At 36.4% G+C, this 16,718-nt stretch overlaps 1 protein-coding gene across 1 annotated transcript in view; it reads right to left on the bottom strand.

Annotated features, from left to right (window-relative positions):
- LOC140169628 (protein maelstrom homolog) overlaps positions 1 to 16,718 on the bottom strand; it is a 30,975-nt gene that overhangs the window by 12,630 nt on the left and 1,627 nt on the right. The window contains exons 2-7 of the mRNA XM_072192909.1: positions 6,000 to 6,122; positions 5,049 to 5,130; positions 3,067 to 3,255; positions 2,428 to 2,579; positions 1,388 to 1,442; positions 677 to 821 (exon numbers count right to left, since the gene is read on the bottom strand). Coding sequence (XP_072049010.1) covers positions 677 to 821; positions 1,388 to 1,442; positions 2,428 to 2,579; positions 3,067 to 3,255; positions 5,049 to 5,130; positions 6,000 to 6,122 — 746 coding nt within the window. The remainder of the gene's footprint in view (positions 1 to 676; positions 822 to 1,387; positions 1,443 to 2,427; positions 2,580 to 3,066; positions 3,256 to 5,048; positions 5,131 to 5,999; positions 6,123 to 16,718) is intronic.

Below are 16,718 nucleotides of genomic sequence, written 5' to 3'. Positions count from 1 at the left end.
CTTTTGGTGGCTGTGTCTTCAACTACATAGGCTTCAACAAAGTTTTGAGATTTTATCAAAATATCAAGAGCTACCTCAAGAAACACTTGAGTTATACTAGGCTTGTTTGTACCTATTTTAATGCATTTTTGATGCCGATTCTAAATATGGTCATGAAAATGTACAATTCAGATATTTTTGAATTTTGTCGTCTGCAGTTGACACTTGTGTGGAGAGGGTTAAATAATCAAAGCGGTACAATTCTGGTTTACCCTACGCACCCTGTGTTTAGGGTTAGCGTTGGGGTAAGGGTTAGGATTAGGATTAGGGTTATACTTGTGCGCAGGGTATACCAGAATTATTCCTTAAAAGCTAAGAGTTAAAGTTTATGTCTGGTTGTAGGATGGCCTCGTGGTCCTAGCAAGTTTATGGAGACTGCAGAACAGGATTTTTGAGTGGATGAGATCAAATCAAATACTGTAAAAGTAGAAATTTTCGCGAGGTTTTTATTTTCGCGAATTTCGCGAGTGGACATAAAATCACGAAAATAAAAACTTGCGAAAATAACCTTTTGCATTAGGTTTCTTTTGTATCAATATCAAAACCGCGAAATTTAATTCTCACGCAATTGACAAAATCTTCAAAATCGTGAAAATATCTTCTCGCAAAAATATTGACTTTTACAATATACACATACCTTGTTCCTTTTAAGTAATCAAAAGCTGATGTAAGGAATGCATCTTGTGCCTGACTGTGAGATGGCCTAATGTTACCAGCGTGCTCATGGAGTGCGCAGAACAGGACTTCAGCCTCATGGATTTTAGCAAAGACGTTACCAACATCTGAGAAAATTATGTAAAAAAATTAAATTTGTCAATCCAGTAAGCTTTGAAATGTGAAGTGTATTCTGTCGGTCGGACATCCATCTATTGCTCTTACTCCCTGGATCTGCAGTGAAACTTTGCATTGGAATGTATAGAGAAATCAAACTGGACAATATTTTACAAATTTTTCATGCAAAAATTAGGCTGCTGTTTCAAATTCTGTAAACTTTCCCATTCACCACAACAGCAGTATTTCACTCAGGCCCATAACCAGGGACGCCCTCACCCTTCCCCAAAAAGTCCCAATTGTGAGCATAGCGAACAAAAAACCAGGGTTTATGCCTTTTTGGTCAAAAAAGGTCCAAATCCAAATTTTGATGAAAAAAAAGTCCACTTTTTCCAAATCAGCCCCCCAAATAACTCCTGGTAACGGGATTGATTTCACTCAGGACTGTGTGTCAGAGGGAGGAATAACCTATTTATAGAGATGATACAGATCAAAGAGTGAGTTATTTCCTTGTTATTTGCCAAGACTTTATATCAGAATGAACTATGGTATAAGAAATGAATTCCTTGATACCTACATGCATTTTCACACAACCACCTCAAGCAACCTTCTACTTCAGGTCTCCTCTCAAACTGAAATTAAACATTGAAAAAAAAGTTGAACAAAACATTTACTTCATTGGATTTGTCAGCAATGTCATATAAGAATTCCATTGTTATATGGTAGGTCAAAGGGTTGGTTTTTCCTTCACATAAAAACCTCCACAGAATTAGCAGCATGGAAATCTTTTAAATAAAGATTATAGGTGAATCCAATTTTCTACACCTCAATGGCACCCATAGCTGGGTCCCCCCTTAGGTCTATCCCATCTAAAATGTGAAATGATGTGGCCTTGGCGGGGATATTAAACTGCATTCCATCACCCGTGTTACACATAGACAAAAGGATAACAGCACCAGTTTGGTGCAGACGGGACCCAGTTATGGCAGACTGAATTCTGACCATCACTTGGCTTGTTGGATTCGTCTATACTGCTCTATTCTATAAGCGGAGTAATTCATCTTTTAGAGTCTGAAAGTATTTGATTAAAAACAAATTTTGTAGTAAGAAGGCATGTTTTAATATACATTTCAGTAAAAAAAACCCAGATTTCCAATCATCCCTTGTAAAAATATACAGGGTGGCCAAAATCATGTATATTAAATAATGGAAAATAGGGGTTTAATTAATTGGCACCTAATTTTGATTACAAATAATATTTCATTTGTTTAATGTGTTATTGATTTCAATACCTGTTAATTTTGAGACACCAAAGAGTTAGACTTTTCCAGATATGACACTTAAAAGAAGGCACTGTTTTGACCGATTTGTGTGTAAACTCTATTTATGGCTACTTTGTGTGTAAACTCTATGGGAGATTAGCACTAATTAGCACTCAAGTTAACAGAAGACAGTATTAGCAATAAAATGATACCTTACTTCAGGCAATAGGTTTAGTACTTCCAACTTAGATTGATGTCCAAACACAAAAAAATAAAAATATTTGTAACTATTCCACCTTATGTACCAATTCACAACATATGACCATCTGCCAATTATTATAGTTTTTAGACTTACCTCACAAAACATAGGTGGGTACACACCATCTCTCTTCTTGGGATTAATGAAATTACACAGCCTGTTGAACACGTAACGATAGTCATCTGTTGCATGGTATTTATTACCCGGTGTGTTAAACCCCTCTATTGGTATGTTATGTCTACTCTCACCTGTATTGAAGCAAACAAATTGTGTTGCCTTATAAAAACAAAATCCTCTATTTTCCACATGTGGAAACCAACAGAAAACGTTTTCAGCCGCTGGCTGATCAGAAATCTTCCAAAATTAGTTCATAAAGATGCAGGGACATGGCTTGGTGGGAAGGGGGGTCACAGCTTGGTAAGGGGGTCACAGCCTGGTGCCATTCTTGGGGGATGCCAAAATGCAGAGCTCTGTTGTCAAAACCTTGATCAGATATACTAGGAAATGTAAATATAGCCCAAAGTGTACTTTTTAAACTACCGTACAGTGGTAAACATCAGATTTTGCAGCTTTCTCATCAAAAAATACCATGTCTCGTATTTACTGCTGCATAATTAATTTTGGTTCACATTAATTAACAAGGGTCTTAACGAGAACTGCGCTGCATGATTTGTGGGTTCTAACCGGGCAACATTCTTATATAACCCTTGACCCCAGACATCCCATAATACTCACTTCTTGCTTTGCACATGAACCTATATCCCATCGGTATAGGTCCAGGATCAATAAAAATATGCAGCTCATTAGTGATACCGCTACACAGACTGTACTCAACACAGCCCAGTTCCAGAGGATAAAAAGTTCCATCTTTATGCTCACACAGAGACTCAAATGATATCATGAAGAATTTCTCCATGCACACAGCTGTGAACAGAACAGAAACAAGAAATAAATGGTAGTTACTAATCATGGTTGTAGCTACATGGTGGGTGGACCAATGGTAGGAAGCAGCCCCCCCTAATATTGGCAATAATGTACCCTATAGTTTGATCAGCTCGTAATCGGCGGGCCTTAACATCGCTGATTAATATCAATAAATTTTATTTGGAGAATTGTCTTGTGATATCTCACCAGAAGTATCACAAATTATTAATTGAAGTTCTATACTGTGCACGCTTTCATTAACACACAAAATATAGACCAGGCAGATCAACTATATCACTCTTAACGTGGGTCTACTTTTCGGAGTAGTAGTACAAGCCCAATAATTCTTGCCGATTACGAGCTGATCAAAGTATAATTGTTTCTAAAATACAGTAAAGTGTAAAACGTGACACAATCTACACTCAGCATTACACAAGGCTACATGTTATACACTATCATTTAAACTAGTGGATATGCATAATGCATCTACATTATACCTTGTTGTAAACAATTTAAATATTAGGGCAAAAAGTTACATTTTCTCTTTAAGTCAAATTTTTTTGCGGTAATAGAATAAAAATAAAGGGTACTGCATATTAGCCTTTACACCCAAATAATGCGCTCTCTGTAGTAAAACATTTCAATTAAAGGTTCACTCATTATTTATGCTTTTACTGCCTCAGATACATTATTTAGGTGTAACTGATACTGCATTACCTTAGAATCTTGTTTTGCTAAACAGGATTTTTTTAAACATACGTGTACAAAGTTATGGCAAGTATAGAAACTGAAACTGAAAGATATATAAATGTGCACAGGACTTTTCCTGCATGCTTAGTCGTGGCTTGGATTGTTAACATTTTGTTTATGGTTCTACTATTGTGTGGATCAGGAAACATTGTCAGTGTTTTTAGGTTTAACCCCCTGGACACTACAGGTCATCTAACAGCATTTCTGATTGGTTGATAACTTGAAATGCAAATTTCAATTGCCAATTATGACTAGGCTTTTAACTACAGTATTTATGGCCAAACTTGCATTTGCAGATGATCGTATTAATACCAGGGACCGTGTATAAAGGGACTAGAAACAGGATTATTGATAGCTATTGTCATGCTATTGTTATCAGATTATCTTTCACGACCTTCGATTGTATGAGAGTTGCGCAGAGGGCGCGATGTTTGAATTTTATTATTTACTCATGTTGCTCTACAAAATAACAAAAACACATCAAAGTATTCCAATATCTTTTTAAGTTATGACAAATTGTGTAAAATGTCTATCCTTTGTCGAAAATAATTTCTGTGTAGCATCGAGAATCATTTACATAGGATTTTGGAGACAAAATGTGATAATTTTGTGGAGATACAGAATGCTAGAACAAACAAAATTATATTTTTCTGGAATGTGTACACCGTGACGCTTGGTATTCCTACTGGATTCGATACTGAAATAATTCTTAAGATGATGTTCTTTGAAGATTTATGTTGGCATTTCTAGAGTCTGTCATTATACTAGCAAACATGTAGGCTCATTTCATGAATGTACAAGACAAACCAAGCGCAGTGTTGTAACTGTGCTTGGATTCGCATACTAGGGTCTATTGATCAACGATTATTCATGCTTGCTCAACTGAGGATAATTTGTAAACCAGCAACTCGCATGGTACAATGGATGGAAGGCGTTTCCAGTCCCTCCATACAAGGCCCCTGTTAATACCCTCCTTGATTGGTTCAAAATTGGATACAATATTCATTTTGACCAATCGGCAGGTAGTTCTCATTATGGCTTACCATTTCCCTCAGGCCAGCTTTGGCAGGCAGCATATTCTGCATGTCTCCTTGCTTTAGTAGCGGCTACACCATCAATTCTATCCTATATGGAGCAATAAACAAATTCTGAGTTTAATCTTTCTTTATAGAGGCCCTGCATGAAATTATAGATTGGCTCCAAACAAAGGATTTGAACCGGTGTCCTTCACCGTAGTTATGGCGGAGTGCAGTCCATTCAATCAAATGTTGTCATCAACCTATTTGATCGTACATGTAGTGCAGGGTTATGTGTGTGAGACTAACTGTCACGGTAGATTGCAATCATGCTTTTGTTGAATGCATTTGAGTAGTCCGCCATATTTACGGGATGATGCGTCACATGCAAGGCCTCTATTGAAGGTAACAACTTCAGTGACCAGCACTGCTTTTCAAGCAGGCCCTCAGTCAATATGAGTTTTCATAGTTGGCAGTGGTGATACAAACCCACCCTTTTTATTTCAAACCCACCCTTTTTATTTTATACCCTTTACATGTATACCAAAATAATAATGTTGTTTTTCTTTTTCAATTTTCAAGTATATTTGATTTTGAAGTGTAAAAAACTTGTTTGTTTGATATAACAGGCCGGAAAAAAATCAGGGTTTTTCAGATTTTTGTGTTTGATTTTGACAGTTATACATGTACATGTATACCCCAACTCCCAGGAAGAAAATGCTGAAAATAATTCAACACATATGAAATAAACATTTTATTTAGGGATTAAGATTACTAAACAAAATCCAGGGCTAGCAGATACTGCAAGACAAGAACCCATTTAGATTCTCGCCAAAGAATTTATGAGATCTCCTTAGATTCTAACACTCTATTCAGGAGAATCTATTGTGAGAACCGATTCTCGGATTCTTACCAAATTTGTCGGCCTGAACTCGGTTACATATTTCAAAGGAAATGCAGTTACTAATTTCAACTTACTGTAACATAAAGTCCAGTGCAATCCAACTTGCCAGCCATCTCATTGTTCTTCTGGCCTTTTAAGTTCTTGTCATGCTGCTTGGCTCTGGCGTTATATTCTTGCTTCTGTGCTTCAGGAACAGCCTAAGTTGTATAACAAAACAAAGAAATGGGAAATCAAATATTAAACAATTAATCTGCTAATCTATCAATCTACAAGACAAACAAAAACATATCGTTTTGGTAATGTAGCGGATTGGATTTTGGATGGAAATATTAATTTAATAAATTGCGATGGTTTCAACAACATTCAGATTCAGGGGCCTTGATGTGATTTTGTAAGGCAACATTACATTGTTCCCAAGGTTGAAAATACAATCAGAGTGTTAGCTACACTAACACTAGATTACTTTTCATTTGAAATTATGTGTTACGGTAAATCAATGAAAGTCATGAAAAACACCACACCTGTAGTTAGGGGTGTGATTGGTGCTTAAAAGAAAAAAAAACCCCAAGGCAATGAAATTGCGAAGCGGAGTTCTCGCCTGTTGCGGCCGGGGGTCCAGGGGCCCGCTTAAGGGCCCCTGGTGGGGTCCAGGGGCAAGCCCCAGCCAGAGGGGTTTTACACACTTGAGCACCACTGGAGATGCAATTTCATGGGGTAAAATGCAAAAATGAGAAACTGTTAAAATACTTCACTTTATTGTATAAAAAACATTTATCTGTGAATACATACTTCCGTCTTAAAATTGGAGATTTTCTTATATCTGGAAACTGAAAATTCCGGAAATGTGACATCTCTGTTAAGCATTTAGGTCTTGGTCCAGGGCCACTCCAAAAGCGAAATTTTTTTTTTTTTTTGAAAATCCGAATTTTTTTAATCCCAAAAATCCGGAAAAATCACACCCCTGTGTAGTATAAAACTTTCATCTCTCATTGAGCAATTTTGAACAAAAAACCTGTAATAAAATCTTAATGACGATGTATAAATTAGATTCAAAGTAAGGCAGTTTTTCATATAAAAAATCACAAAATTTGGCCAAAAAACAGTTTTATTTTTATTTATTTGTAAACATCTTTTAAGTAGGATGACTCAAATCAATTGAACTCTTTCATCTGTAACATAGCAAAATGTGTTGTTGTACTATTTGTAGTTTCAAAGTTCTTTGAAACATTTTTCAATTTTTTTCTCATGTCCACTTTCATCATGAATTGCCCTACATTAGGCATGTTCATCGACCACTTTTTCAATCGCATACCACCAGCAAAATTTATCGTAATAATCAATGAGGGAAGCTTAAAAACATTTTATTTGACCAAGTTTCTGTTTCGAAAAAACATAAAAATATTGTTAAATATTGTATAGATCTGTATCTGTCTGTATCTGGTGGCGCTATTGCTGGTATTGTCCCCAGACAAACAAGAACCTAGACCTATGACTTTGGTTCGCGTAGTGAAGCCGACACCGCTTAGCAACGACTTTGACAAGGACGCATACCCGGACGCAAGCAAGCAGATATGTTCGCGTCTATGGAACATGTTGCATTTGACGCGAGCGATAATGGCGCAACAATCACGCAAACGAGCGCGTCTTTCTCTCCAGACATGAACGCTTATTTCTCCGCATCCGACCACCCGACCAAAATCACCTTGGATACGTGGCTTCACCTACTGCCACAGTCAGGGATGGGCAGTCATAGGTCTAGGTTGGTATGTCTATGGTATTGTCACTGTCGGGTTGGTTACTCTCGGTATCGTCTCCTGTGCCATCTGCCTGCTTTTCGGTTTTCAATACAATTGAAGACACATTTTTACCATCAAAATATTGTGGCCTGCCAAACTATTATCATTATCGCGAACATGTCTAACTAACATGTGCAATGTATTTACTTTTACATACATTTAATTTTGCATCAAGAATAAACAGTTACGAAACACTTTTTGGAAGGAGGACAGTGCTGCGATAAATGAGGGAAGTTATGGGGTATAAACAAGGTTAAAACAAATTTTTTTAAACAAGAAAACAGCTATTCTGCTAGGAAGTTTTTATCTCAAAAAAACAATTTAAAAATTATTGGAAAAGCAAGAAACATACAGTTCATAAAATCAGCATCAATTCCTTCACATAAAAAAATGATTAGTGAGCCATTCCATGTCAACTCCAGGGATTTGCACCGCAGCACCTCTTCATTTTTTTCTTTTTCTGTGTGGTGGTAGATATTGATGAGAAAGTAAAATCCTGAAAATTTGAGCTTCATACTCCATTTCGTTTTCCCGTGGCATCAATTTGAAATTTAGGGGGATCAGCGTAAAACATGTGTCTCAACGCGAAAGACGATGTTGGGAGGTCCATAAATGTATAAAGGGAACCCCAACAACTTTGAAAAGTATGTATCCTGGAGTACCGTACTTTTTTGTGTAGAATTCAAATCTGGCATCAGAAAACTCATGACTCCTTTACTTTAAAAGATATAGGGCCCTCAAAATGCAACTTCGTCCATCCAGGACCAACTTCATGGGGTCAGAACTCCAAAAGTAAAAATAATTTTATTGTCATTTTTTTGCCAGTCAGAGCCCTTTGTTAGGACATTACTCTTATCCCATATTGAGCCTATTAGAATACTTTTAGCTGAGATATTACCCATACAAAACTCCAATTGTACATTTTTGTACATTTTGATCCCCCCCTGAAAACCAATGTCAGACATTTTGCCCCACCATCAACTTCAGGTATGTTGAAAATATGTTCTTGGACAACATTTCTGAGAGATATTGGCTTTGGGACTCGATGACTTTGCTTTAAGGGGGTACTACACCCCTGGCCAATTTTGTGCCTATTTTTGCTTTTTTCTCAAAAATGATAGTGCATTGGTGACAAGTAAGATATGTATATTATACTAGGGCAAGGACTACAACTACTGCACTGAAAATTCAGCAACTCAAGGCAAGTAGTTATTGATTTATTGATCAAACATTGGTTTTCCCTCATTTTTGACTGTAACACCACAACTATTGTCTGTGCTGAAATAAAATTTCCAGTGCAGTAGTTGTAGTCCTTGCCCCTATAATATACATATCTTACTTGTCACCAATGCGCTATAATTTTTGAGAAATATGCAAAAATAAGCAAAAAATTGGGCAGGGTGTAGTACCCCCTTAAAAACATCAGTTAGGTTTGCCTACTCATATATATGTCATTCCAACCACATCAACAAAATGGGTTGGTTGGTCAGTGGTCATCCACTCAAATTTTGCTGACAATCATTTCTAGCATACCTCTATGAGCATAATGAACACATGGAAAAAAATGAATGCTCAACTCCAAGCGGTTTTGGAGATATGGCTTGTCGAGATTTGGCCCAGGAACCCACTTTTTGCTCTTTCAAGTTGAGTCGTTGAATTAGTAGCGTTTTGGAACACTCATATTTTGACTTTGCGAAAAAGATATTAAGCTGAAAAGTATCACCTAGGGTGACTTTTACCCAGAGAAGCAGAATCTTGACTCAGAAACATTGTATCTTATCTACTGAAGAAGTTATGGGTCTCTCAAAACCTCTTTTGACAAATAAAATTTTGACAAAACGAAACAAGGTTTTGAGAGACCCATAACCTCTTAAGTAGATAAGATGCACTGTTTCTGAGGCCAGATTTTGTTTTTCTGGTTAAAAGTCATCCCAGTTTGTACTTTTCAGCATCATATCTTTTTTGCGAAGTCAAATATGAGTGTTCCAAAACGCTACTAATCCAACGACGCAACTTGAGAGAGCAAAAAGTAGGGGTCTGTGCCAAATTTTGACAAGCCATATCTCCAAAATCGCTTGGAGTTGAGCATTCATTTTTTTCCATGTGTTCATTATGCTCATAGAGGTATGCTAGAAATGATTTTCAGCAAAATTTGAAGGGATGACCACTGACCAACCAACCCATTTTGTTGATGTGGTTGGAATGATATATATAGTAGGCAAACCTAACTGATGTTTTTAAAGCAAAGTCATCGAGTCCCAAAGCCAATATCTCTCAGAAATGTTGTCCAAGAACATATTTTTAACATACCTGAAGTTGATGGTGGGGCAAAATGTCTGACATTGGTTTTCAGGGGGGTCAAAATGTACAAATGGGTAATATCTCAGCTAAAAGTATTCTAATAGGCTCAATATGGGATAAGAGTAATGTCCTACCAAAGGGCTCTGACTGGCAAAAAAATTACAATAAAATTATTTTTACTTTTGGAGTTCTGACCCCCCGAAGTTGGTCCTGGATGGACGAAGTTGCATTTTGAGGGCCCTGTATCTTTTAAAAAGTAAATGAGTCATAAGTTTTTGGATGCCAGATTTGAATTCTACACAAAAAAGTACTCCAGGATACATACTTTTCAAAGTTGTTGGGGTTCCCTTTATACATTTATGGACCTCCAAACATCGTCTTTCGCTATGCGACACATTTTTACGCTGATCCCCTAAATTTCAAATTGATGCCACGGAAAACGAAATGGAGTATGAAGCTCAAATTTTCAGGATTTTACTTTCTCATCAATATATCTACATTGTACCACCACACAGAAAAAGAAAAAAATTGAAGAGGTGCTGCCGTGCACATCCCTGGAGTTGACATGGAATGGCTATGGCCATGCGTTTTGAACTCGCCACCCAAAAATGGTGGTTTTGTTACGCTTTTCCAAATCGAGACTCGTTCAAATTGTTATATCTCTGCTTAAACAAAAGGTATTGAAGTGTGTTTGGTGTCATGTTGTAGCTAAATGTGTGCCCTAACAGACCTCCAAAGGAGAATTGTTTATCAGCTAAGATAGTGGAGTTAGAGTTGTTTGAGTTCAGAATGACCGAGGTGGGGGATGAGGCGGTGGCGGATGAGGCGGTGGCGGTATGTGCAAAGTCTAGATGGGAAATAAAGATTTTGTGTGTGCGCGTTGAATCAACTGATCATATCTTTGCATCCATATGGGCTACAGACATGGTTAAGAGCTCTTTAGAAAGATTATTTATTCTGCTAATTGTTTTTAATCATTTTAGATAGATAACAATCTTTATTCAGGGCAATTCATTCAGTTTACAAAAACTGGTCTCCCATGAGACCCTGATAATAATATAAGATTTTTATACATTTATCAAGAGATAAATTACATAATACAAAAGAAAAGCAAAATTGAATAATGTTTACATTCATGTACATTTAGGTAATATTTACAAATCAAGATGATAAAATGTATTTATAAGACATGAATCTTAACAAACAGACCTAGCGATAATATAGTAGTAGTACAGAGTTGGAAAGGTGTGAATTAAATGCATATCTTTGATTTTAACATATTCACATTCATTGATGTAAGATTACTGCGAACATCAGAAGACAATTTGTTCCACACTGAGGCACCTCTGTAAGAAAAAGTTCGTTTCCCTGAATTATTATTCCAAGATGGCAAGACAAGTGTATTACAAGATTGACTTCTGGTACATTTTGAATGAATTGAAGAAGTAAAAATAAATTGCCATGAGAGGTAAGAAGGAGCATCATGATGAAGACATTTAAAAACAATTACAAGAAGTTGTTTATCCCATCTTTCATTTAATCTGTCCCAGGAAAGCGTGTTCATCATATCAGAAATGGGTGTTCTAATGTCGGCAGACAAAAGAACACAAGCAAGTTTGTTTTGAAGAATTTGAAGAGAATTACAATGTTCAGAAATGCAGTTTGACCAAACAGGACTGCAATAATCAAAATGTGGGAAAACCAATGCATTGGCAAGTAAATTTAATGTGGCTGGAGGAAGATAAAACTTAACTCTGCGAATGACACCAATACGTTTAGAAATAACAGAAGAAATATAATTGATATGTTCATTCCAAGATAAGATTGGATCAAATATGACCCCCAAATACTTAAATTTATCAACCTTTTCGATATACTCACTACCATAGATAAGTGAAATGTCATCAAAATTTTTCAAAGTATGATTTGTTCCAAAAAGCATGTACTTAGTTTTCTTAATGTTAAGAGTAAGCTTGTTGATTTCAAACCACCGAGCAATTTTTAACAAGCTATCATTCATCTGAGACTGAAGAGCATATGGGTCTGATGATTTGAAAAGCAAAGTTGTATCATCAGCATACATAACACATTTACAATCAATACATTCAGGAAGAGAATTAACATAAATTATAAACAACAGTGGACCTAAGATTGAACCTTGTGGAATGCCAATGTTTACATTCTTAAAATCGGAGAGTGTAGAGTTAACATTGACTGATTGTATTCTACCACTTAAGTACGACCTAAACCAATTTAAAGTATTACCAGTGACACCATAGCTATGAAGCTTTTGAAGAAGAATTTTGTGATTTACAGTATCAAAAGCTTTTTTGAGGTCCAGGAACAATGCTCCTGTGACAACACCCTGATTCATGTTATTTAAAATGTAATCAGAAACATCAATAAGAGTAGTTAGCAGTAGAGTGATTACGTCTGAAGAAATTGTAAAGTTGATCGTGAACAGCTCGCTCAATAATCTTAGAAAGGACAGGAAGCACAGAAATTGGTCTATAATTATTTACATCATACTTATCACCATCCTTATGAATAGGAGTAATTTTGGCTTGCTTCCAGTCATTTGGAAAACAAGATGTATAAAGCGAAAGATTACAAATATAAGCCAGAGATGTACAAATAACTGGAGCAGCCAATTTTAAAAGCCTTACATCGAAATTACTAATACCAGGTGATTTGTTGTTATTCATCTTACAAATTTCATCAAAGACAAATTCAGGTGTAATATAATCAAAACAAAATTGAGCATTAACACGATTACCCATAACTGGAGCACATTCTTTGTCATCATAATCATTACTGTTAAATTTAGTGGCGAGACTGTTTCCAATTGATGCAAAAACTCATTGAATTTGTCCGCAGTTTCTTTATCATTAGCTGTGATTCCCTCATTAGATTTGACAGCATGAACAGAAGACTTATTGTCAGGAATCAACTTTTTAATAGTCGACCACAACTTTTTAGAATTATTTACATTTTCATTAATAGCATTACAACAGTAAGTCTTTTTCAAAGACTTATTCATATTATTAACCTTATTTCTTAACACTTTAGCAGTCTTCCAATCTTCAGGATTGTTGGTTTTGTGTGCTTTCTTGAAGTGGTAATCTCTATCTTTAGTTATATGAAGTCCCTAGTAATCCATTCAGGAAGTGGTGATCCTTTCACAAGCTTTTCTTTTATAGGTGCATGATCATCACAAACATCATTGAATAGTTCTTTCCTGACACTTGCATCATTAACATTATTACAATTTAAAACCTTATCCCAATTTTTACCCTTAATAGAGTTAACAAAATCATTATCATTAAAATTGTTCATTGAGCGATACTTAATTGTTTTTGAAGGAGCTTTTGGTTTTTTATTTTTCCGCACCAAGTATATTAAGGAGTGATCGCTGATACCAAAACTATGAACACCCGAGTCAGAAACTTGATTATGATTAGAAACAAAAGCAAGATCTAATTTTGTTTTAGTTGTTTCAGTAATTCATGTATAATCATCAATAAGTTGCTTCATGTTACAATGAGAAGCAAGTTTATTTATTTTACTACTGTTACATTTTTTACATAAATCCAAATTAAAATCACCAACTATTACAACATCATCATAAATAGAGGTACAGTTTTGAAAAACTAAATCTAATTTGTCTAAAAATAGGCAGCCTTTGAATCAGGAACTCTGTATACAATGTACATTTCCAAGGAGATGAACTCTTTATGATTGGTTTAGTCTATGAAATGCAAACTTTTATGTGCAAAACTACCTGTTTTCATATTAAACACTGTAGTAAGCAATGCGGATGTCTTCAAAATCTAAAAGTTGCCCTAAATTTTTAATTACTTATCCTATCATAGTCAAAGTTTACATTTTCTGAGAGGAAATTTGATGAGGAATCTAAATATGGACTTACTTTTTTTTGTATGGGTTAGGGGTAAAATGTTTCAGTTCAAAATATGTTGAATTGTAAAAAATTTGAACATATTTTGGGACACCCTGTATTCCAAGATTACCAAACAGCTGTGATTTTTTTTCTTCCAAAGTCAGTAGGCTCCCCCTAACCTCTAACCAAATCAATGTTGATTACTTTCAGTTTATAACTGCAAGTTAGTAATAAGCAAGTGACCCATTTTTTATTTGATTTTTTTTATTCCACCCTGTATAACTTCAAGGTCACCCTGTATAACTTCAAGGTCACCCTGTACAATGAGTTGAAATGTGTATATTTAAATTGCTTTTGCCTTCAGCTTTCCAAAAATGTATACTTTTGCTAGTTTAATTAGGGTTGATAGTTGTGGAGATATTCTAATTTGAAACTTGATTGGTGTAAAAATGCATAATATTTGTGATGTAACGCTAAGGGTGGCGAGTTCAAAACACACAGCCCTCTCTAAGTGGCAAAGTCAAAGAATTTGTGAAATGAGGGAATTTTTTAATGAAAAATATATCACGTTTTTCAAGAAATTTAAAATTAATCAAATAATAAAATTAATCTTGAATACGGTACATAACATGCATCACGCAGTAAAAAACTCTCAAATGCGCTTGAAAATACTTGATATGCGAGCGTAAATCACCATTTACCCAGCGTCGTAGGATTTTCATGTACCATAAAGGGATTTTGGAAAGATTAGCGAACTTATCAGTGAACTTAACAAATCCCTCACTCCAACCAAATTGGCGTCGTGTTCAGTTGAAGAACTATGGACATCGTTTAAGGATACTGTTGGTGATGCTATTGATAAGCACATACCGTCTAAACTGAGTTCAACCCGTCAGCATTTACCGTGGCTTGATAGATCATTGAAGCGTGCAATCAGACGTAAACAACGTTTGTATAACAGGGCAAACAGAACTGGAATCCAACAACATTGGGAGGATTTTAAGGTCCTACGAAGATCTCTCAATAGGGACATCAGAAAATCGTACTGGCAATATGTCAGTAATGTTGTCGGAAATAGTTTGGAGGAAAATGACACTAAACCTTTCTGGCGCTTCATCAAGGCAAAAAAACAGCATGCCTTTGGAGTCGCGGGATTAGCCACTGGTAACAGTGATCAAATAGCATCCACAGCAGAAGAGAAAGCAAATCTTCTGAATCGCCAATTCCAATCAGTTTTCACTGAGGAAAATCTGCAAAACATTCCAAAGATGGGAAAGTCAAATATCCCATCAATGCCCTGCATCAATGTCACTATCCCTGGTGTCAAGAAGCTTCTTGATGAGATCAAAGTCAACAAAGCTGCAGGCCCGGATGGCCTTCCTGCAAGGGTCTTTAAGGAATGTTCCTCTGCAATCGCCCCCGTCTTACAAAAACTCTTTCAGAAATCACTGGAAACTGGAGATCTCCCAAAAAACTGGCTTGAAGCCAATGTGACGCCGTTGTTTAAGAAGGGTGACCGTTCATCTCCATCGAATTATAGACCTGTTTCTCTGACTGCAATCGCTTGTAAGCTACTCGAACATATTGTGTTCCACCACGTTATGGCCCATTTAGAAAAGCATCAAGTTTTGACTGACCATCAGCACGGCTTTAGAAAGGGGCGTTCTTGTGAAACTCAATTAGCACTTACTGTTATAAATCCCTCGTGCGGCCCAAACTTGAGTTTTGCTGCTCAATTTGGGATCCTTATCATCAAGATCAGAAGGACAGGATAGAAGCGGTTCAGCGGAGGGCAGCGAGGTTTACAATGAGAAATTACAAGCGCGAGTCCAGTGTATCTTCAATGATCCAAAAGCTGAAGTGGCAATCCTTGGAGGAGAGACGGGCAGTTTTTAGACTTACGTTCATGTACAAATCCCTTCATCAGCTGACTGCTATCAACTTAGACCATTTAAAGCAGAGCCCCTCATCTAGAGCGAACACGGAGAAACAAGTCTCCTTTCACCCTTACTAAATCCACCACAACGAAGGACAAATACAAATATTCCCTGCTACCAAGAACAACTCCAGAATGGAATCTTCTACCTGATTGTACCAAAGAAGCGCCCTCACTTAACATATTCAAAGGTCATCTGAAAGACATGAGCATAGCTACGCTTATTAGGGACTCACATTATGACTAGCTGCTGCTGTGAACTCAGGCATGAGACTGCACTTTCCTAAAAAAAACTGAAAAAACTGAAAATGCGCGTGAAATTGGGCAAAAAGTACCCAAAACAGGCTGAAATTAAATAAAGTTGCGGAAATTTTGACTTTAAAAAAAACTGAATTCAGTTTTTTACCTGAAAATTCTCATGCCTGTGAACTTCGTCCCTTTGCGTGATAGCCTACAGAGGCGTTTGCAGAGTAACTAACCAGAACCAGAACCATCAAAACGAGCGTACATCAATTAGCGTATAATTATGTACTGACGCTGAGTGATGCAAAAGTTTTTGAATTCGCAAAATTCCATGTGCGACTTGATTATCACCATAAAAAATCATATATTTGGGTCAAGTGAAGTATAGAAAACATATTTATGTAGGTTTCCTTCACCGACCTATTCTCGAAAAAAAAAATTCAAATTTCTATGTAAATATGCATTGTGTTTGGGCCCCGGTCTCAGCGAATTTCGCTGACTAGTAAATGTGTTAACTAAGGTTTGCCTGGGATACCTACTAATACACATGTCACTTGTATGACCCACCCTAGGACCCCCGGGGGATGTGCGTCATGGTTGGGTCATTTACCAACCATTT

This window comes from Amphiura filiformis, chromosome 14 (assembly GCF_039555335.1).
Source record: "Amphiura filiformis chromosome 14, Afil_fr2py, whole genome shotgun sequence".
Taxonomy (NCBI): Eukaryota; Metazoa; Echinodermata; class Ophiuroidea; order Amphilepidida; family Amphiuridae; genus Amphiura; species Amphiura filiformis.
This window is presented reverse-complemented; position numbering and strand designations above follow the sequence as displayed.